General features: G+C 40.7%; 1 protein-coding gene across 1 annotated transcript; it reads left to right on the top strand.

Annotated features, from left to right (window-relative positions):
• The first annotated feature begins 762 nt into the window (after nucleotides 1-762).
• On the top strand, nucleotides 763-23,822 carry LOC111604189. Its single transcript, XM_023322144.2, has 13 exons — nucleotides 763-1,121; nucleotides 16,441-16,554; nucleotides 16,629-16,911; nucleotides 18,686-20,416; nucleotides 20,475-20,804; nucleotides 20,856-20,953; nucleotides 21,011-21,411; nucleotides 21,482-21,808; nucleotides 21,871-22,054; nucleotides 22,116-22,275; nucleotides 22,338-22,464; nucleotides 22,553-22,698; nucleotides 23,295-23,822. Exons 2-13 carry the CDS (start codon nucleotides 16,472-16,474, stop codon nucleotides 23,628-23,630), a joined length of 4,206 nt encoding a protein of 1,401 aa, XP_023177912.2. The 5' UTR covers nucleotides 763-1,121; nucleotides 16,441-16,471; the 3' UTR covers nucleotides 23,631-23,822.
• The last annotated feature ends 2,345 nt before the right edge of the window (nucleotides 23,823-26,167 follow it).

Genomic DNA, 26,167 nt, shown 5'->3' with positions numbered 1-26,167 from the left:
CACAGCAGCAGCTGAAGCTAGAGCTGAAGCTGTAGCTGAAACCTGAGGCCGTAGTAACAACAACAAAGAGTAAAGCAAAATCACTAATAACGGCACTTAAATAGCAAGCGCATAGCAAAGTATGAAAAAAGTAACGGCCTAAAGTTGACTTTGCATTTGTAAAATGAAATCGAGGTGAAATAAAAAATAAAAACATCAAATTAAATGACAAAAACCATTAAGTTGACTTTGCATTTGTAAAAATAAAATCAAAGTGAATTAAAAATAAACAAAAAGAAAACCAAAGACAATAACAAAAACAGATGTGACTAAAAATTAATAAAATATTTGAGTGTGTGACAATAAATTAGATTTAAGTAAACAATTTGCACCTTGTTATTTGCACCTGTCAAAGACTAAGCCAATCTACGTTGACAATAAGCAACAAAAAAGCTTAAGTTAATTATTTTTATTGATAATCAACAAAAATATATACATATAGACAATTTTACATAAATCGAATCAAATTGAAGGTGTCGAAAAGAAGCAAAACGTAAATGCCATTTACGCAAATAATACTAAACAAAGAATAAAGCATAACACAAAAGAAGAGGCATAGCCAACAGAAGAAGAAGACGAACAAGAAGAAGAGGACAGGCAAGAGCAGGAGCAGGAGCAGCAGCAGCAGCCGAAGCCCACAAAACGCAAACAGGATACTTAAAATATCAAGGCAAATACATACAAAAACCACACACACACAAACGCTCACACTCGCACTGTTTGTTTATATATGTATGTGTCTGTGTGTGTGGCTGCGGCTCGACAACTAAAAATATATTGTGCGCTTCATATTTTTGGATTCGACTTCAGTGGTTGCCCCTTTGCGACGTTGTTGCTGGGTCGCTGCTTCTTAGATTTTGTAAGCAAAGCACGAAATAAATATATATAACATCTACAACAACAACTAAGGTGTTTTGGGCCCGTGGCGCGACAGGCATAAAGCAAACAGCAACAGACTTTGCCTGTGTTAGATGCCAAATGCTTCAGCAGAACAGAGATTGATGCTGCCAGTCAACGCACAAACAACAACAACAACAACATACGACAACCGCCGTGTTGCTTACAAACAGCAATTGAGATATGTAAGTAAGAAAGAAAAAAAGTATAAAATTATACATGAGACAAGTAAAAAGCATGTGTGAAGTTAACACGAAATACATTTACCATAGCATACTTTTTGGGGCCGTTAAAAACTGACAATAAGGGGAAATGGCTGGAATGAAACAAGTCTATGTTATATGACATGAATTAAGTTGAGCAACTGTTAAAGGCATGTAGAACACATGCTATTACACTAATCATTAACTAGAATAGTTTTTTGACTAACAATTAGAACAAGTGTGCAGATGTTATGTAAGTTTAACATATGTTAAGTGCATGTTAAAGACATGTTACATAAGCTAACATTAGATAACTTTTATGTAGCGTAGATTTTAAGTTAATTTAATATGTTTTATTTATATATGTTGGTTTAAGAAACCAGTAATACTAAAAAGGATCATTGGGAATGTAAATGTTAGATGGATTTTACATATGTTAACTATATGTTAGGAGAAATTGAGTGAAAAATGAACGTGATTTAATTTTAGCAGCTATAAACAGTATGTACTATAGATACATTCAGAATAATTTTTTTATAAGGAACGAAGTGGAATGAAACATGACTCTTCGAAACAGTTAAGTATAGATCAATTAGTTATACCATAGCATAATATTTTATAAATTGCAATGCCAATCAGGTAAATGTTCGTATAACGGAATACAGTGGAATTAAACATGGGGCATACGTCAACGATATACGAAAAAGGGCAGCGAGAAATCAAATTCGTTTCAAGCGTCAAAGCTTTATGCATATTTTTACAGCATTTAAGTGTGAAATGATGTGTTGGCGCATTATTTGACTTAGGCAAGGAAAAAATGCTAAGCTCAAACAACACAAACACACGCACAATAAAACACACAAGCCCATACACACACACGCACATACATATACAGAGATAGGGCCAACAGAGAATCTGTAAGCCCTGACGGAGTTGAAGTGGCAAACAAACAGGCAGAAACACACAGACACTGAGACAGAGAGCAAAATGCGATATACAAATATAAATACACAGATACACACAGCACACAGCACACACACACGCGCAAACTAGCTGTACGTGTGACTTACAAGAAAAAACACTTATACGCCACGTTGAACGTGAAACGGTCGCAAGTTTTATCAACTTGTGCTGGCTGCTCGGACGCCGCAAACTCAATTTGGCATTTAGGCTGACTGGCTGACTGGCAGGCAAAGGCACAACAAATACACACACACACACACACATACATACACAGCTATATAATGTACCCAAGACGAAAATCGATTGTGTGATGCTGTAGCAAAAACAAAATAACTTCCATAAGGGCCTCGCTGCCTGGCTGTGTCCCCATCAAATGGGCCAACAGCAAACGTATTTTGTAAGCCGATTTCTGCATTTGCCGTTTACCGTTTTTTTCTTGTTGTTACCGCCGTTGTTGCTTTTGTTGTTTTCCTGGGTCTAAATGAACCTTATCAATGCGCTCCATGCATTTTTTAGCCACAAATTTACATAGTTCGTCTACCTAATTAGTCCGTAATGCAAAATCAATTTACAAAAGCCTTTTGCCAGCCAGCCAGACACGCTGCAGGCACATTCAATTAGCAGAGCCTCAAGTGGAAGGTGCATGAACTTTTCTATAAAATTGACTTAGCTGACTGCAGACTCCAGATACATTTGTAAGCTCCATAGCAAGTGTGTTGTGGGTAAAGAGAAATCTTAAATTGTTGAATGTTGTTCTTAGACTTTATCTGTATTTAATTGAATAATTTTTCAGCCTTTAGCAGGTGTTAGCCATAGCTTGAAAGCTTACGCTTCATGTAACATTTTCTTAACATTTATTGCCTAACATTCAAACATATTTGAATAGGTTTGACTATAAACTTTAGTTTAACATAAGTTAGTCAGCTTAATTAGTTAGTTGTTAACATTTTCTTAATATTTTCTTGCCCAACATTCTGTTATTTCTTTAATACATGAATCAATTATAGAATAAGATAACTCTATATATACTTGATCATAATCAACATCCAAGTCCTTGGCTGCGCTTGTTTCAAGTCATCGATAACTTTAAATTAAAATCGATAACAAATTTCAGTTTTTCAAGCAAAGCTCATAAATTTGTAATAGCTCGAGTCATAGAAGTCATCATTATCATTACGATAATAATGCTCATTATTGAGAGGTTGATAAAAATCATAGATCGAGATGAAAGGCTGAAGGATATCCCCCGAAATGTGAATACTTCATTCATGTTTGAGCAGCTTTAATTGCAGAACTTTCGACAAAATGTTGTTTAGATAAAACATTTGAATAGGTTTTTGGTCATAAAGGATGCTAGCACGTGCCTCATTACTAAATGACTAATAGTCGATCTGTAGCTAGGTAACTGTAGAGCGTTTCGTCTGAATTTTGTAATTTTTTTACAGTAATTAATTTTGAAAAAGCTTTTGATGCTGTTGATTTTAATGAAATGTATGTAGCATCAAGGGCAACAAGAAGAGCTCGGCGATAAGTCAAAGCTAACTAAATGAAAGAACTGTGCACACACACACACACACTCAGCACACAATAGCTGAATAACAAGATAACTTAATGCCAGCAAATTGCGCAGCAGCAACAAATTTGATTGCAGCTGCGGCTTGGCTTGTTCATGCACAAAACTTGAATGTCCTTGACGCAGCTCGGCAGGACTTGGCCAACTGTTTGTCTGCTTCACTATCGTAGTTGCCACAGACATAAGTCGCCCTCAATGCCGCGTTCGGATGCGTGCATTGAAATGCGATTTGCGTTTAGCAGCAAAAATTCGAAATCTAATTAAAATCTGAGGTGCAAATAATGCAATGCAATTGAAGTGAAGACGATTTATGTGGCATTCATTCGCAACTTGGCGCAATCATAAATTATGCGACACGGACAGCGACCCAGACAGTTAAGCAGACGGGGAGAATGGGCGACTCGCTGAATTCATACGCCCCGTGGTACAAGAACTGCGCACAAGTGGCAAAAAGCGTTCAAGTACAAAAATCAATTTCCGTCGAAACACTAGCCAGCAACTGGAGATTGCCGGGGGCAGTGGACAGTGGGCAGTGGGCAGCTGGCATGGAAGGCGTGGCTGCAACAAAATGAAATTGAAATGTGGCAAAACGAAAGACTTAATGGTTAGCTGCATGTCTGGGTGACTAACTGATAAATGTAACTGTATATATATACAGGCCACCATATGACCATACACAATGGACTCACTGACTCAGTGTCTGACTGACTGACTGACTGTCAAACTGACTGTCAACGGTTCAGCGCACACAGAGTGCAGACAAGCTCTGGGACAGCATACTGACGAGCACGCGACTTGCTCAGAGCGACATCTATCAGGACATTTCGACATCCTGCCCGCTATCTACACGCACACACACACACCAATACACAGAGAGCTAGCTTTCATTGCTCGTTCAGGCATCATAAACCGCTGCCACGTGCGGACCAAACGAGCGTTCGCAAATGTCAAAAACAAAGCAACACGACCAGCAGCAGCAGCAGCAGAAGTGGCAGCAGCAGCAGTGGCAGCAGCTCCTGTTTGTCCATCTGTCATTCACTCACCCAGTCAGTCAGTCATTCAGATAGTCATTGCCGCCTTGACTAATGAAATGCCATCGCTGTCATCAACATTGTTACAGCGCCTCCTGATCAAAATGTAAACTTAAAACGACAACAACGAGCCACAAAATGATGAAAATGAAAATGTTTATTCTGTTGATTTTGTACCGAGCACCCAGCACTCAGCTCCATTGACAGCTGGCCAGACAGAGCACAGTAAATTGGCTTTGAGCTCTTTTTTCCCATCCTATGAACAATTAACTATTTACAGCACAACTTTTACTGTTGTATGTAGTTCGTAATCTGATTCTAGTTAGGGTAACTGCTTTAAGCTTTTAATTAAGTTTAATTTCAATTAAGTTAGTAGGTGTTCTCTCTCGCTCTCTCTTCTCTATCTTCTCTATCTCTATCTGTCTCTCACTCCATCTTATTCTTTCTTTCTATCATTGCGACTCTTTCACTCACTCTCTACTGCTCTCTCTCGTTCTCTCTCATTTTCTCTCCTTCTCTGTCTATATCTTTCTCTCTCTCGTAAACGCCCTTTTTTGTTCTCTCTCTCTCTCTCTGATTGTATTTCATTTGTCTCTCTCATTGTCACTCTTTCTCTCGTTGTCTACTCTCTCTCTCTCTCTCTCTCTCTCTCGCTATCGCTCTCACTTCTACCTCTCTCTCTAGCGCCTTTTAACTCATTTTCTCTTCTTTTTCTTTCTTTCTGACTCTGACTCTCTCTTTGTCTCTCCCTCTTTCTCTCTCTCCTTCTCTCCCTCTCTCTCTCATTCTCTCCCTCTCTCTCTCATTCTCTCCCTCTCTCTCAATCTCTAGTTCCTTTTACCTCACCTTATTATTCTTATTATTCATTCTTTCTGACTGTCTCTCTCCCTTTCTCTCTCTCTCTGTCTCTCTCTCTCTTTCTCTCTCTCTCATTCTCTCCCTCTATCTCTCTCTCCCTCTATCTTTCTCTCTCTCCCTCTCTAGCGTCTTTTACCTCATTTTCTCTTCTTATTCTTTCTTGCTGACTCTCTCTCTTTCTCTCTCTCTTCTCTCTCTCTCTCTCCCCCCTCTCACTCTATCTTTCTCACTCTCTCTACCTATATCACTTCCCTACACTTTCTTCGCTCTATATTTCTCTCTCTTTCTCTCTTTCTCCCTTTCTACCTCATTCATATTCTCTGTCTCCTTCTCTCTCTCTACCTTTCTACCGCCTTTCCTTTCTCTCTCTCTCCTGAAACATTATATTTGTTTTGTTAATGTACAAAATTTAGTTGGCAAATCAATCAAACGCACAAAGCCCAATGTAATCAGAGATTTTGTTACTGTAGTATGGAAATTCTATAGAAAATGCCAACAATATTGACTTAAACCTACATGAAACAACGTACCTTTAGTGAGAGTCATGAAAACTAATGCCGAATAGCTTGCTGCAGCGCATTAGTGTTAAGTTTTATCGATGACACTTTGGCCACTAAGGCATGCCATGCAGTTAGCTGTAGCAGGCTACATATACATATATATATATACATATATATATACACATGTGTATCCTCTGCTTTCCACATTGTCAATTCATTTAACTAGAATCTCACCAAACGGTGAGAGTTCCTGGAAAATTCTGTTTGGCAATTAAATTAATTTTGACACATTTGCCAGAGCTGTGAATAAGTGCGGTTAATCTCGAGTGCACTTACGTGTCATGCTATTCGAAATGATTTCTCGAAACTTGCGTCAATTTGTGAAGGGATTTGAGTCGCTATTAGCTGAAGGAAACACAGCGCTAGGTTATGGCTGTGGAGCTTAACAGGGTCGAAAGTATTGATGGCCTAATTCACGCACTGGCAATTCGAGGCAATTGCGTATGACCATAACTTGCCATCAAAGGCTCAGAACTATCAACACACACGTATGCACAGAACAAGGACATGACAATGCAAAATCCTTGCGGATTTGAGAAAACGGGAACTATTTGCTTACATTCATACAACTCTATAAAAGTTGAACTCACACACATGCATGTGTACACATAAGTTAGGGACACTTAAGGCTAGCATGTAGTACGTGTGAGTGTGTACACACACACACGAGCACACACACGGACACACCCTTTGCTACGCGCACAATTTTCTGCATTTCAGCCATGTGCAAATCAAACATGACAGCTGAGTGGCAGGCAAACAGTTTGCCCCAGACTCCAGCCAGCAAGCAGCAAGGAGCAGGACAGACCATTTAACGGCATTCAATTTCATGTGCACACACACATCTCGGTAACCGATCGCCGCCAGCGGAAATGAGACGAAATGAAAGTCCCGAAAAAACATGGGCACAGTTGAGTTGTTGTTGCTGCTCTTGATGAAGATGATGATGATAATAATGGCATTGATGATGATGCTGATGGCGACGATGATTGTCACTCACTGACACGCCTATTGAATGTAAAATGAAAATGAAAATTGTTAGCCAGCTGAGGCAGAGCAAATAGACAAACTCACAGACACCCATTAGAGAAGCTTAAACCTGAAAGAAGCTTATAAAAGGGCAGCGAAAAATAAATAATATAATTAAAATTGCAACTTGTAATATTTGAAATTGCTCAAACAACCCTCGCACATCTTCCACATACATATGCACTCACTTACACTCTAGTCTCATATTCATATTTAGTCTCTTGTCAGCATAGCCCATGCTCTAGTCCCATCTTTTTACAGGGTATAATCAAATCAGGCAAGCGGATGTAGGCAACATTGAATTTTGTATATGTTATGTTTGTTATAGTGGCCAGCTGCAAAATGACGCTCATAGCTGCTTCGCTTATTTAATACACAAGCACACACACGTGCACACACGCCCCTCTTATAGTCTTACAGATTTTTAACAATTTGCCTTTAACTTGAATGCCGCACAGTTCAGCATAGTTGAATTTTCATTGTCGCCATTTGTAGCACGCGCACAACAATACACACACACACACCAGCACGCACGCACACACAGACACATTGAGGCACACACACGGAGAAAGTAAACGCCCAGCCATTGCAGGTTGGCACAATCACACAATCACATTATGTCGCACACCAAGCGCCAATCTGATTGCACAATTACTTACAATGGAATCAGGTATTGTTGTTGTACTTCTTTTCAATGTCTTGCTCTGTGTGTGTGCGTGTGTGTGTGTGTGTGGGTGTGTGCGCCTTATATTTCGTTTCGTTTGTTAATTGTATGGGCGTGCCATTGTGCTCAGCGCGTTTGTTTGTCATTTTGTTACATAAAACTCTAGCAGAGATTTTGCCATTGTACTTCTGTATCTCTATCTTTGTATCTTTAGCTTTATCTGCTTATCTGCAGCTATATTTGTCATCTGTATCTCTGCGAGCAGCTGATGTCCTGTGATACATAACTTGCTGTTAGCTAAGCTTCAGCTTTGAGCATTTTAATATTGTATTTACTGTTGGCTGCTAGTCAAAGCTAAGCTGCCTTTCTATGTGATTCTCATGGTTTTAAATGAAGATTCTTGAGCTTATACTTGGTTTCTCTTTAGTGATATATGCGCTCTCTCTTTCTCTCTCTCTTTCGTCGTCTGTTTCGTTTTATCTAGGTATCCTTCGCCATCTCTCTTTGTCTTTGTCAGTCTCTTTCTTTCTTCTTCTTTTCTTTCTCAGTGATTCCATCTTTTTTCACTACTTCTCCTTCTCTTTTTCTGTTACTCTTTGTCACTCTCTCTCTCTATGCCTCTTTTTGACTCTCTCTCTTATTTTTGCTTCGTGGTTTTCTTTCCCATTCTCTCTCTCTCTCTCTTGCTCCATCACCTCTTCGTTTTCTGTGTCTTACTCACTTTCTTTCTCTCTCTTTCTCTCTCTCTCTCTCTTTCTCTCTCTCTCTCTTTCTCTCTCACTCACTCACTCTTGCTTTATGTGTCCCTTTTTCACACTTTCGCATCGTTTTTCTATCTCTTTCTCTCTCTCTCTCTCTCTCTCTCTCTCTCTCTCTCTCTCTCTCTCTCTCTCAATCTCTATATATCTTGTCCTCTCTGTCTCTCTCACTCTCACTTCCTCTCTCTCTCTCTCTTCCTCTCTCACTCTCTCTTCCTCTCTCTCTCTCTCTTCCTCTCTCTCTCTTCCTCTTTCTCCTCACTGTCTCTCTTTTACACACACTCCTTCTCGCTCTTTGATGCCGTCTTTCTTTATCTCTTTATTTCTATTCTTCGTTTCTCTGTGTCTCTCTTTCTCCCTGTCTGTCTCTCTCTCTCGTTTTCTCTCTCTTCTATCTCCGTCACGCTCGACTCGTTAGACAATATCTGACTAATCAGAGTTCTCTCTCTATCTCCCGCTCTATCACTCGCACGCAATATACTCCTGAATGTCTCTAGAGCTTCTCATCCAATTCGCGAAGCAATCCACAAGCACCTGAAAGCCACCTGTCGTCTGTTATTGCACACGCTAATTAGATGCGCACACATATAATTTATGGTCAACAGAAATCTTAAGAATATAACTAGCAGCGGGGTCATAAATTTCAAATTATCCTCGCTCCCAGCGGCCGAAACAAAGTGCAAAAAAAATATAAAAATTGTTAGCTGGAAATTTTACGCATAGCTGCACTCACACTGGGACACACTCGACTCGACTCGACTCGACTCGACTCGAATACCCGGATACTCAAACTGTGACTGCTACGGCGACAGCGAGTGGCGCTCACACACGTTGTTCAAATTTTTCATGATTCTCATTCTCTACTTTTTGCTCCACCTTTTTTTTTTTCATTTTGTCCCTTGCCAGGGTCCACGCCCCTTTGGGCTGACAGGCAATGGGCGTAGCGCAATCTAATGAAATTCCAAGAAGCTTGGACCACAAGCAGATGAGAAAATATGCGAAAGATACACAAACACACACACACGCGCACACACAGAGAGAGAGAGAGAGAAACAGGTCGAACCTGGTTGACATGAGATGAGGAGATGAGGTTAGGGTTGAGCTGGTCGCATATGGGTAACATTATTAGGACACACGTCCGCTTGAGTCGCACCCATATCATTCGTGATTTGGTGTTACTTTGGACTTTGACCTTGGCCCCCGGCCATATACAGCCATGTCCAGCTGTCCGGCAGGATGCTGCCAAGACAAATTAAGCAATGGCCCCAAGCAATTTGATGACGGCATTTCGATAATTGCCTTGCATAACCCAAGCATAGCCAGCCCTGTGCCCTGTGCCCTGTGTCCTCTGCCCTGTACACCATCAGCTTGGACACGTTGGCATTTTAATGATGTGGCATGCAACAGCCAGTTGCAATTTGGGCAACACATTTTTAAATATTTCAGTTATTAAATAAGCTTCACAAATAGCTGAAGCGCTTGGCATAGTTCGGCATAGAAGCTCGACAAGGATAGGCTTCAGTTGTCCTTAAGGCGAGGAGGGCAAAGAGTTAGGAATTTGCTTGCAATACGTCGAAGGTGTACAACATTAGAGCAAGGAATTTGTAGTATATTTATGATAGTTTGTACCATAGAGAAGAATTTAAGGCATTGAAATGGAGTCTTAAAGTTTTTGTGGATAGCATTGAACTAAGCTGGAAGATGAATAAGGAATGCATGAAAATACTGTGAACTTGTGATGAGCATTGACTAAAAATTATATATGAGGGAATGACAAATCGGAGAGAACTGTAGTCGATAGAGTTTTACATCTTTGGAACTCTCTATAGATATACAACAAACTATATTATCCAGTCTCTTAGACTCCAACATTGCACTGTCACGCTACTTCTAAGCTTCCGCTTGAGATTAGCTAGAGCCAAGCATAAGAAATAGTGTGCATTTTTGGTAGTACTCCAGAGATAAGTGGTCAAATAAGGTTAGGGAACAGCAGGCAGTCAGAGTTTCCAAAGTGCAAAAAATATTAAATAAGCGTCAGCTCTTCTATGGTTATAATCTCTTATTCTTTTCAGCTTGTAATCGAGTTCATTACAGAATTTGCTTAAAAAAACGCAAATAATTGAATTTTATTTGTGGTTCCAGCTGAGTTTGCTCCTTTTTCTGTGATTTGCTGCTGCCACACTTCCTGCTTGCCGCAGGCAAATAAATATTATAAATGCATGGAAAAAAATCATATGACGCATGTGTGTGCACGTCTTACACACACACACACAAATTATATTTACTTGGCATTTGTATGCTTTATGCCAGTTCGAGACTCATATGAACCATAAACTGTTTGCATTTGTTAGTCTGGCCTCAAGAGCTGCTCGAATTTGGCCAGAAAACGAATTATGTGCTGGTAGAGCGAGGCGTGTTAAGGAGCGCTGGGCAGGGGCAAGAGGAGTGAGCACTGAAGCGTATCCAAGTGGGCAGAGAGCGAGAGAGAGAGAGATGGAGAGACAGAGAGTGCGGGAGTAGCCCCTCCAAATTGTAGTCATGACAACATTTTTGTAGTCGCTGCTGCAGACAAGCTAAGCAAACAAGAGAGGCTCTCGCTGCTGCTGCTGCTGCTGCTGCTTCGGCTACTACTCCTTTAGTGGCTTCTACACCTGCTCCTGCTAGTACTTCTGGATCCGCTTCTGCTCCTGCTCCGCGTTGTACTCCTTTTGTTCGTGTTTCTAATCCTGCCTTTTGCTCCGGCTCCTGCTTCTACACTTGTTTTGACTCCTGGCATTAGCTGCTACTCCTGCTTTAGCTTATTCTGCTGTTCTTGCACCTGGCTCTACTTCTCTTACTTCTGCTTCTTACTCCTTCTCTTGCTGCCCTTTGCTGCTGTTTCTGCTTCAGCTCGTACTTCTTCAATTTCTGCTCCTGCCTTTGCCCCTGCTTCAGCGTCTGTTACTGCCTCCAGTCCTCTTGCTCATGTTCTTACTCCTGCCGTTCTTCCTACTCCTGGCTCGGCTCCTGCTTCTTATCCTACTGCCAATGCTGCTCTTTCATCCTGCTTCTGCTTCTACTCCTGCTCTTGCTCCTGCTCCTGCTGCTGTTCCAGCGCCTTCTTCTGCTTAGGCATCTGCCCAGACTTCAAGTTCTGATCCTGCTTCTGTTCCAGCTCCTGTTTCTGCTCCTGCTGCTGGCTTAACTCCTTTTAATTTTCTTTCTACTCTTTGTCTTGCTTTTACTGCTGCTTCCTGCTCCTTCTTCTGCTGCTGCTGCTGCTGCCACTCTTATGCTTGCTGCTGTTCCTTCTTCCACTCAATTTGGGGTCATCGCCTCCTTTTTTGGTCTTGAACTCGTCTCGCATGTGCCGCGTCTCAATTTTTCAACTACAAAATACAGAATTTGTCCTAAAAGGCCAAACAAATCGCAGATCGCAAATCACCAATCACAAAAAAAAAGCACAAACAAAATTCTTTTGTTGTTGTTGCAGAATCAAGGCCAAAATGCGACTGAAAAGGTTTAAATTCCAAATAAACTTTGCTTTTTACTCCGCTGGTGGCTGGTGCTGCTGCTGCTGCATCTTCTTCTTGTTGTCTGATTGCTTTGGCAAACAGTATTAAGTATACGTCTAGTTGTACAGCTGTTAATGCCTCTGCTGCTGCTTGCTGTTGTTGTTGTTGTTCTCTGAAAATATTTGCGCAAAGTTAACGCAGTAAATTACATTCGGCATATGGAAATGGCAAATGGAATTTGAAGTTAATCAGCAAGTTATTTGTGCGCACCGAGCACAAAAAACGAAATACGAAATACGAAATGCGGGCAAAAACAACTTAAAGCTGCGAGTTGAGTTCAGAAATATTTGCAGTGCAAATCCTTGAAATATTTGCACTTTAACTAACTGGAAAAATGTGCATGGCAATGCAATAAGAAAATAGAAATATTTTCCATTTTCTTGAGAACTGTCAGTCAGTCAGAGTTTTCCTCTCTGTCTTATAACCGCAAAGTTTTGGTTTGCCTGTTTTGAAATGGCTTTGAAATCGAATTTCTGCATATTTATTACAAAGATTCCGGCTCTTGATAAATATATTATATATGAAAATTTATTTTATGTACTATATTTCAGATTGATTTGTACTAAATATTTTTCCCAGTTCCTTTTAGTGTTTAAGCTTTCAAGTCCATTTAGTCTTTACAGCTTTAATAGCTAATTTTACTTTAGCTTTTCCAGAAAGAATTTGTCTAGTAACTAAATAGTTATATTCAATAAGAGTTTGCTAGTTGGGAGTGCTCGACTAGCAGATACCCTATTTTGACAAACCAAAATCCGATATTCAATAAGTTCAGCAATAAAAATTTGAATACCAAATAATTCTGAATGTTATTTATTTATTTTTTTATATATATTCTATTTTTATTATTTTTTTTTATATATTTTTATACAATTTTATCAAAATTTAATCGCTCAGTATGCAATAAAAATATTTGTATCAAAATTTCTTCAAGCCCAAATATTATATATAAAAATATAAAAAAATCCAGTTGAAACATAATTTAGATTTTTTTTCATATAAATATATATTTTAAAGTAGCATTAAATTACAGTAAAAAGATAATATGCCGCCTAAGAATACAAACGGAAAATCTTGAAGCAGCTTAAAAAAAATTGTTGATTTCAATTTAAATTTGCTGCCGGAGAGCTTTAAAATGTTCGAGAATTATGGCCAGGCTCATTAGCATGGCCAATATATACCTTTAGATACACACATATATATATATATATATATATTGTAACTAGGATCTGTGCTCGCCATTTGCTTGGCCCTAATTGGACGAAATGTGAGGCTGCTCACGGTCATTACTGAAGCCAATTGAATTGACTATTGGCTCGCCCGACGCTGTGCAATATGTAAAATTATATCACAGCAGTCGGCCGAATGGTAAACAGTTCCTGGAATTCAAGCAGGCAGGCTGCTGTTGTTGTAGCCGTGTGCACTTGTCAAAGTTGACTGAATCCTATTAGTGTCAATTATCGTCCTTGACACATTATCAAGCAGAGCTCGGCACTCTCCCACTCTCTAGCGCTGCTTGGTGTCGCCACGTCCACTGCTGCTGTGTATATGCATTGTCCTGATTTTTCTCCTGTTGGCTTGCATTTCACTTTCACCTGTTGCACCTGTCTCGCTCTGACGCCAGCGTTGTTCAGCTCTTATTGGAATGGCGAACAACTGGAAAAATGTGTGCAACACATTGAGGTCACAGCAGTACACGCACACACACACACAGAAGATACCCTGTACTGCTTTTGGTTTAAAAGTTAATTAACAGTTTTATTGACTCGACTCGATGTGAATTGCTTTTGACTGCCAGCTGGCGGCTTTCAATCAACGGCATTGAGCGTAAGTCATAAATCGCTCAATTATTTCGCTCTGCCAACTGCCAGGCAGGCAACAACAGCTTTAAGGCCACTTTAGCCAGCCATGTCAAAGGCAATGGAGCCATCATAATATTGTGTATTATATGCTGACAGCTTTAAGGCTCAGCTGCTGACACAGTTTTCCACAGCAGCTGGGCGGGGGTGTGTCAACAAATGAATATTGGGCAATATGAAAGCGGCTGACAATAAAGCACAGTCACTTACCAGCCACATATTGTATAAATATATATATATAAACAAATATGACAATAATGAACTATAACTACAAACAGAGAGAGCGAGGAAGAGGCGGCTGCTGCTGACTCCGACTCTGGCATAGGGCAAGAGGGATGCGCACGTGACCGTCGAATCACTGGCATTGATTAAGTGCTTTAGCTGGCGAAACGAATTCACTTGTTCAAAGTTGCCTTCATTTCAGCAGCTATTAATATGTTCAGCTCAATTAACTATGTAACTGTAAATGGCGAAAGTAATCATAATGGAAATATTATTATAGAAAAAGATTGAAAAATTATCTCATTGCTGAACTAGTTAAGTTCTTTTGAACTATATTGAGTGCTATATATTCTATTATTTATTACCTATATAACTGTGTGAATGAAGCTTCACTAAATCTAAGAGAGATTAAATATTATACTTCGAACTCGTATCTTCAATGGGTTCAGTTTTTGAGAAGCTTTAAAACTTATCCAATATATCTAAGCATAGTTAGCTAACAATGTTTTCTTGCAGACATTTTTATTATAGTAATTAGAGTCATATATATAGTATTTATTATAGAATATGATCATACTCAAAGTAGAGAACAATCGAGTTTAGAAACATAAGAAGCACACAAGATCCATGGCATTAGAGAGCAGATATTTATAAGAAAAGGAATCTTTATTTGTAAGCAGAGTGTTCCTATTAGTTTTAGAATGTAAAAAAAAAAAATAATAATTTTAGAATGTTATATTAATAATAATAATTTCAGAGTTTTAGATAATAATAATAATTTTAGAATTTTAAGTAGTAATAATAATTTTAGAATTTTAAATAATAATAATAATTTTAGAATATAAATAATAATAATAATTTTAGAATTTTAAATAATAATAATAATTTTAGAATTTAAATAATAATAATAATTTTAGAATATAAATAATAATAATAATTTTAGAATTTTAAATTAATAATAATAATTTTAGAATTTTAAATTAATAATAATAATTTTAGAATTTTATATTAATAATAATAATTTTAGATTTTTAAATTAATAATTTAAAGCCGACTAGTTAAACATAGATTGCTGCAGCTTAAACACTTATATTCGCTTAAAAGTCCTATATATATTAGATTGTCTTGAATGTTGTTAATGTAGCAAATTTGTTATAGCCTGTTAGATAAGACTTTTTGAAGGCTTAAAACTAAGTTAACCAAATCTAAGGCTAAACCTCTACATATGCCTCATTGAGAATTTGACTAGAAGTACGTTTCTTTAAGTATATTTATTCTAACATATTTTATTAATTATTATAGAATTGCTTTTTCTTATTTCTTTTTTGTAAAATATAAGCTTCGGCTAATGTCTAACTAATAATTCTTAAGTCTAAGAAATTTGAGTTAAGTTTGAGCTATATAAAAAAACGGGCCTAAGTTTATGATTTGATTATGTGTGTGATAGATTAATGAACATCTTCTCCATTCACTTATCCAAGATTAACTTGAATAGGTCAAGCTGAAGTTCAGACAAGTGGCAAGCTTAGAAGCTTATTATGAAGTTACTTAAGATCAGAATTGCTTGCACTAATAAAATAGAATTTTGTATGAATATATATATAAAGCAAAGCTTGATTAGGTAATAAATCAAAGATATGCGCGAATACATATATTAGCTGACTAATATACATACAATATCCCTGCCCAGCTGCTGGCAATTGGGTAACAGTCTATAGAGAAACGTGCTCAGCGCTGTGACAACTCTTGATAATATGGCCAATGGGCAATGGCAATATATTTGGTATCTCTAATGCGGGCGTCGTGCCACGAGAGGCGAGAGGCCAAAAAGCCAGAGGCCAATGTCATTGTCTGTGCGATGTTTTGTTATGTGGCCCGAGCTAATGGCATATCCATTAGACATAAAAGGCCAAATTGCGTGGCATGGCAACGTTTCCGTTCACACGCACACACTCCCACACACACTCACTCATATTGTATGAAGCGTATCCTGCACTTTTGTCTGGACATTTGTGGGCACGTATTAAGCCAAAGTGTGAGCCATTGCATAATTGATTTTTATTCATGTGGCGAGTGTTTTGCATGCGCTGCTCGTTCGCATTTGTTATGCACAGCATGTGCGCCACGCTTCATCTCACTGTCTGTGTGTGTGTGTGTGTGTTTGATAAGTTTATCGAGTGCTGGCAAAAGTTTTGCGCTAACTAAATGTTGAAACTTTTTCATATATTTGCAGTTCGATTTCGCTTAATGACGCTGATTAAAACATGAACGCACTCGATATGAATAAACAATTTCTAAGCGTTTCGCACGAATCGCACTCGAGCGATGCCCAACGCAATCGAACACGGTAAGTGCCCATCTCTCCCTCCTACCCAGTCTACCTTACTTATATTAAAGTGCTGTCTTTCGTCTGATTTGTAGCTCGGAACGCGCTTCGAGCTTGGCCTTGCCGCTCAACTCACTGCTGGACTTTTACGACAAGCAGCAGGAGCAATGCAAATCGGTTACTTTGCTGCCGCTGCCCAGCGGCAACAATAGCAACAGCAACAGCAGCACCAACATCGACAACATCGACAACATCAACAACAGCAGCAGCAGCAGCTCCAGCAGCATTGTGCGTCGTCATTCCTCCCACTACTATCCCATGCTCGAGGACAAGCAGAAGCCAAACCCACAACTGCCGCAATCTGCCGCCGATTTGCTGGTGAGTCAATGAAAATCCCTCAAAGGGCTGACTTTCAATGTACTTAGCTATTTATTTAATTTAGCTACAACTTCTGAGCTGCAAACTAAATAAACTGAGCCGGGGCTAAAAAGGTTTTCGCTTTGACTTCAAATGTACTTTTTATTTAGTTTCAAATCAAATACAACTTTCAACTCATAAGTCTTATGAGAAATGATAATCAAGATTATATATAATCAAGTTAACTACAGGGCTCTTACGTGTTGTGCAGCTCCACTTTGGAAATGTCTCTCTGTTGGGCAGAAAATCTTTTGAAACTGAACATAATTCAGTGTAAAGGAAAGGCTTTTGCTTAAAGGCAATAAGAGCACTGCTCAACTAGTATTTTTTAATTATAGTAATTATGGGACTCTGCTGCTGCTGCAGGCTTACAAATATACTTTTTATTTTAATATTTTGCTTAGAAGATTTATTTAGACTTTAAAGTCTGACGAGCTATGGTTAAGCTTGCTTTTAGATTTTTATTGAGCATTTTCGTATACTATATATATTTTATATTTTATATATATGCTTTTATATGTGTACTGTCATATGTTTATAAATATCACAAGTTTCATATAATTAAGATTTTAGCACAAGTTTAGTGAGTTAAACCTTTTACTTAGTGCTCATATTAGACTTAAAAGAAGTTTCCCTTCAAGGCAGCAATTGTCAGTTCTATTATAGTTAAACACTCAGCAGCTCAGCTAATTTACTACAATATAAAACTAAATTACTTTTAAGGCAAATATGAATTAGAAACAAAAATTCTCGAGGATGATGAAACTTTGCCTTACTTTGCCCATTTACAAGCAGGCTAAAAGACCTGTTCAAGCAGCAAGTTTTAAATGTAAATTAACTATTTTACTTATGCTCAGACAGTTAAAAGCTTATGATCTTTATGCTTCAAATTCTTAGCAGCTTTAGCTCTGCTTTAGCACAGCAACATTTCTAATTCAATAACTTTTCATCTACTGCCACGTTTTGCCTACGTTTTTTACTGCCAAAAACTAGCTCACGAGTTGCTTTTGACCCACTCAAAAGTTTGTTTCAGTAAAGTGCAAACGATTAAACAGGCACTCAGCAACTGGCTTAAGCCTTAAGCTTAAGCGCAAACTCTATTAGAGCTGGCAATTAGGCTTTTAGTTTATTAGCCATCAGAACTCTTGAAATTTGTTTGCTTTTGTTTCAGTTAAATTTCTAGTCAAGTTTTCGTAGTTAGTCGATTCGAGTTCAAAATACATGCTAAACAATTTGGCCATAAAAAAGCTAGCTGCTCAGCACTGTTGCACTTAGTTATGCGGGCAAACTTTCGCTGGCGGTGCATAATTTATCGATAGCACAGCTTCACAGCTGCCCCTGGCACCCGCCGCCACCAGCAACTGTGCTATGCACGCGCTGCACAATGTCGGGCCCCAATGCGCCCGCGTTTTAGCTCTCTGCCCGCATCAGCGTCAAACCGCCGTCAGCGTCAAAAATGTTTAGTGTGCCACGCGCGCAAATCTGCGGGCAAACAGAGTTCAGAGCAGCCCGCAGCCCCACCCAGATGCTAGCCAAGCTGCTGACTTGGCTGTGCAGCCCATAGAGAGTGAGAGAGTGGGCCAGAGAGAGAGGCAGGAGAAGAGTGAGCTGTGTCAGATTTTGCACTGCGGCTTAGCGCCGGCTTAGACTGACTCATTGCCCGCCCGAATTGCCATTTGACTTTCTACTTTCACGTTTCTGTTCGTGTGTGTGTGTGTGTGTGTGTGTGCGACAGGTAAACATGGCGGATCAGAAATATTGCAAGTCAGCCAAGCAGCAGCAGCTGGTGCGTGTGGACACGCCCGTAACGCCACCGCCGCCGATACCACGTCGCCTGATGCGCGCCGTCAAATGCGGCTGGCAGAACGGCAGCCAGGATGTTGGCCAGGATATAGTCGCCGCTGCCGCCGTCGCCGCCGCCGCCGCTGCTGCTGCAGCTGGCAATGGCAGCGTATTTGTTTATCCGCAGCCAACAAGCCAGAGCATTGAGTGCACAGCGAGTGGCGGTGGTGTGGGCGGGGCAGAGAGCGTGGCACAATCAGCGCTGCTTGTTGACCTGGCCGCACGTCCGACATACGCGGATGCCGATGGCATATCCGATGACGACCGCATGAGCTTGGAGAATTCCGTTTTCGATGAGTCACTGACCTCGACACCCGTCAAGGTCGCCGGCTATGCGCAAGGCAGCAGTCGCTATGGCATGATGGCCAAGCGTGCCCAGCGCTCCTCGAGCAGCACCGCCGACTCGGCGTACGGCTCCTCGACGGGCGGGCATAGCGAGCGGTTCGCCTCCAGCTCGACCAGCGTCGATTTTCGCAGTCGCTTCTCCTCGGTGGACACGCAATCGTCGCTGGACGAGAAGCCTCCGAGCATTTCGATTGATTCGCCGCTGGCCAAGGACACGTGCCGTCTCGAGAGAGCCGCACTCAACGATGTCATGCACAAGCTCAACAACAATCTATACAACAACAGCAGCAACAGCAACAGCATCAACAGCAGCAACAGCAGCAACAGCAATCCCAACAACAACAAGTTGCCGCAGGTGCCGGCCCGTAAGCTGCCGCAGCTGCCGGCCAAGCTGCCACCGCCGCCGCCCAATCCGAAGAGCAGCCATAACTGCTCCAGTGACAGCAGCAAGGAGAGCAGCAGCAGTGTCTCGGCCTCGGCGTCAACTTCATCCGCTGGCAGCGGCTCCAGCACCATATCCAGTGCCACCATGTCATCCAGTTCGGGCGCTGAGGCTGCCGGCGCCGTGGCCGCAATCGCAGCCAACAATCAAGCGAAACGTCCAGGTCCGCCGGAGCCGCCCCTACGCAATCTCAGTGCTTTCGAGTGCATGGATAATGTGGCCAAAGTGCATCAGCCGCCGCCGCCGCCGTTGACCGTGCGCAACAAGCTGACGCGCAAGAAGCCGCCGCCCATCGTCTATCCCAAGTTGCAGCAGCGCCAGGACTCGACGCTCTCCAGCGACAGCTACTCAATCAGCTCCAGTCCGGGCTACAACTCGAAGCTAATGGAGACGCCGCTGCTCGCCGCCACGCAGACAGCGCGCAAGAGTCAAGCGCCCAGCGTGGTGCAGCGACAGCCGTTGATGGATTTGGTACCCACACGTTTTGCCATTGGCTCCGGCAGCAGTCAGCAGCAGGCGACGCCGATGCGTGGCAAAATGAATTTCCGCCAGGACTCGACGATATCCAGCGATAGCTTCAGCCAGACCTCCAGTCCTGGCTACAATCCCAAGCTAATGGAGGCGCCGCTGTTGCCCTCGCTGTCCGCCAAGCGGCTGTGCAGCGCGCCAGCGCCCATTGTCTGTCGCCAGGGCGTGCAACATGAGCCCATCGAGGAGCTGGAGCCGCCGCAAACCTTGTCGCCGCTCAACAAGTGCGCCAGTGCCACGCCCAGCAGCCTACAAACCATCGTGCGCTTCCAGAATGGCGCACCGCACACCATGTCCTTGCAGCATCAGGTAAGGCAGCTCCCCACTCTCCCATTGCCCATTCATGACGCGCTACGTCTCTGCACAGATCATCAATCGTCGCAAGAGCTCGAATCCGTACATCACCAATGGTCGCTTGAAGTTTCGCCTATTCCAAATCCTGATCAATGCATTCGCCTTGCTCGCCATTGCCGGCGGCTTGGCTGCCTACTTCAATGCGTATCCCACAATTAAGTTCGTCAACAAGACGATCATCAACACCATCCATGTGGAGGACACGTCGAACTTTGGCAAGAATCCCGCACCGGGCACCTGCCTGCCCATCATCATCAAGTTCTGCCAGGGCTCGCAGATACCCTACAATTATACCGTATTTCCCAATTACATTGGGCACTTTGGCCAGCTGGAGACGCAAGTGGTAAATATGACGCCAATTATCAGTCAGTGCATTAAGCAATCTCGTTCGCAGGATCTTGACTCCTTCGAGGCGTTGGTCGATGTGCGTTGCTATGAGCTAGTCTCGCTCTTCCTGTGCACGCTCTTTGTGCCCAAGTGTGGACAAACTGGGTAAGTGTGCGGCACTTGAAGCGCATAGTCCGTGTCCCTTATGTGACCCTTTTGCAGCGCCGCTGTGCCGCCCTGCAAGACGCTCTGCACGGAAACAATGCGTCGCTGTGGCTTCTTTTTCGACGTTTTTGGCTTGAGTCTGCCGGAGTATTTGAACTGCAAGCTCTTCAAGGACTTCTCCAGTGCCGAGGACTGCGTGGGCTTGGATGAGGTGCGTGAGGTGATGGTGTCGTCGGCAAATCCCAAGTGCGATGGCTTCCAGTGCGATACCAGTCGTTGCCTGCCCAAGGAATATGTCTGCGATGGCCATTTGGACTGCATGGACCAGGAGGACGAGGGCAACTGCTCGCGCTGTCACGAGGGCGAAATCTATTGCGGCGATGATCGTTGCATTAGCATCGATCACATTTGCGATGGCGTCATCGACTGTCCCTACGCGCAGGACGAACGCAATTGTCGTACGTATTTGCTTGCGACCTCAATTCCTTTTGCAGCTAGTTGATAAGGCTTCTTCACTTTATGCTGCAGTGCGTCTGAGTGAACGCAACGGCGATGTGGGCTCGGGCGTCTTGGAGGTGTTTCGCATGAACAAGCGCCAATGGATGCCGGCCTGTGTCAAGAATTGGGATCGCGCCGTCTCGCCCAGCGCTGTCTGCTCCATCTTGGGCTATTCGGCTGTGAATGCTACCAGCGTGGTTACCCAGCGCACGCATCGTCCGCTGCTGGCCTCGGTGAATGTCTCCACGGACATCTGGAAGCTGTATGCCAAACGCCGCTCGACGCTGATGCAGGAATTCGCCAACTGCCGGCAGACAGAGGATTATCCCATAGCTGAGCTCACATGCTCCAATTTCGGTGGGTTAAGCAAGAGAGTTGCTCCGAATCCAGAGCTAAATCCATTTCTGTTTTTTGTCCAGAGTGCGGCAAGGTCAAGCGCGGACGTCACAAGCCCTCTAGACGCATCATTGGCGGCTCCCAGGCGAATCCCGGCAATTGGCCTTTCCTGGCTGCCATCCTAGGTGGACCCGAGAAGGTATTCTACTGCGCAGGCGTTCTCATCTCCGATCAGTGGGTGCTCACGGCCTCCCATTGTGTGGGCAAGTAAGTTCCAGCCGCAGCTTGATAGATATAGACAGAGTTAGACCAACTTCATTCTTGGCAGTCATACGGTTATTGATTTGGAGGATTGGACCATACAGCTGGGCGTTACGCGTCGCAATTCCTTCACCTATACGGGTCAAAAGGTCAAGGTCCGAACAGTCATACCACATCCGCAGTACAACATGGCCATAGCACATGACAACGATATAGCCCTCTTTCAGGTGAGCTACTTCCGAGTTGCTTGATCTTTTCTGGTATTTAGTTTCTGCTGGTTCTTTTGCAGCTTGCCACTCGTGTTGCTTTCCATGAGCATCTGCTGCCCGTCTGTCTGCCGCCGCCCAGCATCAAGAATCTGCGACCCGAGCAGCTGTGCACGGTCATTGGCTGGGGCAAGCGTGAGGACAAGGATCGTAAGGCTTTAGGCTCTGTCTAGCTCTCACTCTCTCTCCCTCTCTTTTTGTCTAGACTTTAATATATGTTTATTTATGGTCATTGCAGCCAAGTCCACCTATGAGTTTATAGTCAATGAGGTGCAGGTGCCCATCATTACGCGCAATCAATGTGACGAATGGCTGGATAATCTAACCGTATCCGAGGGCATGGTCTGTGCGGGCTACGATGATGGTGGCAAGGATGCCTGTCAGGTGAGCTTCTATATAGATGTAACATGAGTCTATATAGCTCTATATATATATACAACTCTAGATAATAGTCTTATAGGTCGACGGAGTTATTCTCTAAAAGCATAGGCAGACGCAATTACTTCCTTGTCCTATTGTCCGATTGTCCGATGGATCTACTGCGGAACTCGCTGAGCTTAATCTACAAAAGCATACACAGCAACAATTACTTGCTATAGAATATACTTCCGCTTCCTTTTAACATCTGAAACAACAACAATTTGAGTATAGAATTCATCTACAGATGACAAGTTGATATAGACTTTGGCCTAGCTTGCTCAGTGTGCTTGAAGTGAGCAGCGAGGACTTTAAGCTATCTTTAAGTAAGGCTTTAAGGCATGTCCTGATCGTACAATCTCTCGTTTGTTCCTTAAACTAATTTTTATAATAAGCAATCAGTCTCAAAGCGTCACTCAAAGTTCCACAAAGACAAACCTATTGAATTAGTGATCTTTCGAGCTGTCACCTTCTTAGCTCGCAAAACGCTTGATAAACTGATTTCCAATCTAGGACACTTTATCAACACATACCTAAACAGGTCTCACTGTCTCTCTTTTAAGGGCGATTCGGGCGGACCTCTGCTGTGTCCGTATCCTGGCGAAAAGGATCGCTGGTTTGTTGGCGGCATCGTCTCGTGGGGCATAATGTGCGCCCATCCCAAGCTGCCCGGCGTCTATGCGAATGTCATCAAGTATGTGCCCTGGATCAACGAGCAAATACAGAAATATTCACGTCCAGCCAGCGAGGAGCCGGTGCAAAAATACGATCTACATCCGGGTGGACCAGATATACTATCGAAAATGTCATCGGGTCCGGTAAGGAAGCGCAAGCCCTTCAACTATCACAACGGCAAGCCGAAGGGCATTGACTTCTACGATAGCGAGGAGCGTAAGTAAACGAGCAGAAGTAATTGTAATACCACTAAATACATATGTATACCTAGCCTATATAGTGAATATGAATATGAATATGAATATGAATATGAATATGGCATATGAACTTTGAATACAGCATATCCTTGAAACGTTTGCACAAAGCACAAAGCCAAAAAGCAGTTGTGCTCAATACACACACACACAAACACATACATACCCTATACATATACATATATATATATATATACATATAAATGTGTATATATATATATTTTGCTACTGAACTTGAGGTATTTTGAAACCGCATTGAATGATATGAATTGAATTCAACTTAACCCTGGGCAACATAATCGAAATGTCAATTTTTGCCGAATTTATTTGTCAATTTTTTTACACAGAGTTTTCTATGGAATCAGCAAAGAAATCAGAAACCAAATGTCAATGAATAAATACATATATATAGAGAAATATATATATATATATATAAATACATATACCCAAACATAATCCTTGTGTATCGATGTGTCTAAGATAAATTAAACAATTGTGGACAATAAAATATGAAAATATGAAAAAACACGAAACTAAAGAGAAATATTGAAAACACTACACGGCTTAGCTTAAGATAAATGTAAACACTTTGGTGTCTGTATAACTAATATAAAGCAAATCTAACTGTAAACAAAAATGTATGATTGCCGCCAAGAAAAAGATAAAGTAACAAACTAAGCACAAACATTATAATAATTCTACTTAGAGATCTAAAAAAAACACTAAAAACTATGGACAATACCAAAGATGAAGAAGAAGAAGAAACAAAAAACAATTGCTGATCTAAAGCATTTGAAATGATCTTTCGGTTAATCAAATGTGCTAGGGACAATAAAGTAAAGATACTGCAACTAAAACTTAACTGTAGCTGTTCTTAAATGTAATAGAAAAACTTCTCTATAAGAACTATACCTAGTTATAGCAAAAGTCATGAAAATACTTAACTACAATGCGTGGGTTTCAGCTTTAAACAAAATACAAAAATAAATAAATTGAATGTGGAAAAAGGAAATACTCAACTATATATATACATATATATATATGTATTATACATGCATATATATATTGAAGGCTAAATTGATGTACTATTTACACACAAAGAAAGGGACAGAGAGTGGCAGAGAGAGAGAGGAGTATACATGCTTTTTAAAAATGTAAAGAAAAACTTAAATTTATAGCTATATACAAAACTAAATGTTAGAAATATTTGTTTAACTGTTTTTGTTTTTGTTTTGCCAAGAAAGAAAATCTCTCTCTTCAATATATATATACTATATATACTATTCTCAAATGTATAGTAGTTGCTTTTTAGTTATGAGAGAAGAGTAAACAAAAAAAAGAGAAACAATCAATAAATAAATGTTTTTGCACTTAGTTGAAATTCAGTTTCGCTTAGGCGCCTGGTCCTAACTATGCCTATGCCTATGCCATCTAGTACTATATATATATATATATATATGAATATATATGTGTGTAGCTATATGAAAGTAAATGCGTAACTAAAGACTCAAAATTGGTTGTTTCAGGCTTAAAAAAAAAACGAACAAATCAACTTGATATATGATTTCCTAGTTAACTATCATTTCTAGCTAAAACTTGTTGACGAAATGCTTTAGATGAGTATTACGAGTATTACGACTATATATATATCAATGTGTGTATGTGTATAATCCCCAAAAATACAAAGAGTATAGCATTAGACAAAATGTATATGCATGTTTTGTACAATCAGTTTACAAAAGGAAAACCCAAAAAGGAAAACCAAATATATAGAGTATTCAAGTATACCTAGTACTACTTTAAGCCTAAATGAAAATGAAGCGCATATTACACAAGGCACACGAAAATACTTTAAAAGAAAAGTAAAAAGAATAAAGAAATTATGATAAGTGAAATATATATACAACAAAATATACATATATCGAAAGTATATAGATATATATCTATATATATATAAAGTAGCTTTAGCTTTAAGCAGATGTGATGGTGTCTAAAAATTTATACAAAACATATGCAAATGTTTATACAGATATATATATATATATATATATATATATGTATGTGTGTGTGGCATGCTTAGATATATTAGACACACACACACAGAAGTGAATTACATATATGCTTATAGCTAAGATCAATTTACTATGTAGTCTGCATGTGCTCTAATTTACTGTTTGCCTTCACAATTTTTGCACTTGGTTTCGTCAGCTTTGGACACACTGTTCCACATTTCATTAAATATACTTTACTTTCATTGCAATTTTGTGAACATGCTAAGGATCTGGGCTATACCCTATAAAAGAAAAATAAAAAGAAAAACCAACGCTTAGCTTTATGTATATTTAGTCTAAAAACATATATATATATATATACATTTATATATAGATGTAATAATGCTTAGCATTGGCAAGTGAAATATGTTATATAAAAGCATATATACTATATATATATATACATATATACATATATATATATATATATATATATATATATGATCAGCATGTCAA

Source organism: Drosophila hydei, unplaced genomic scaffold, assembly GCF_003285905.1.
Source record: "Drosophila hydei strain 15085-1641.00,03,60 unplaced genomic scaffold, DhydRS2 tig00008134-arrow-pilon, whole genome shotgun sequence".
Lineage (NCBI taxonomy): Eukaryota > Metazoa > Arthropoda > Insecta > Diptera > Drosophilidae > Drosophila > Drosophila hydei.
This window is presented reverse-complemented; position numbering and strand designations above follow the sequence as displayed.

Coding starts and splice junctions, on each gene's coding strand:
- LOC111604189 (XM_023322144.2), top strand. CDS start 16,472: ATGAACGCACTCGATATGAATAAACAATTTCTAAGCGTTTCGCACGAA. Junction 20,805..20,855: donor GCCAGCTGGAGACGCAAGTG/GTAAATATGACG, acceptor TCTCGTTCGCAG/GATCTTGACTCCTTCGAGGC. Junction 22,465..22,552: donor CAAGCGTGAGGACAAGGATC/GTAAGGCTTTAG, acceptor TGGTCATTGCAG/CCAAGTCCACCTATGAGTTT.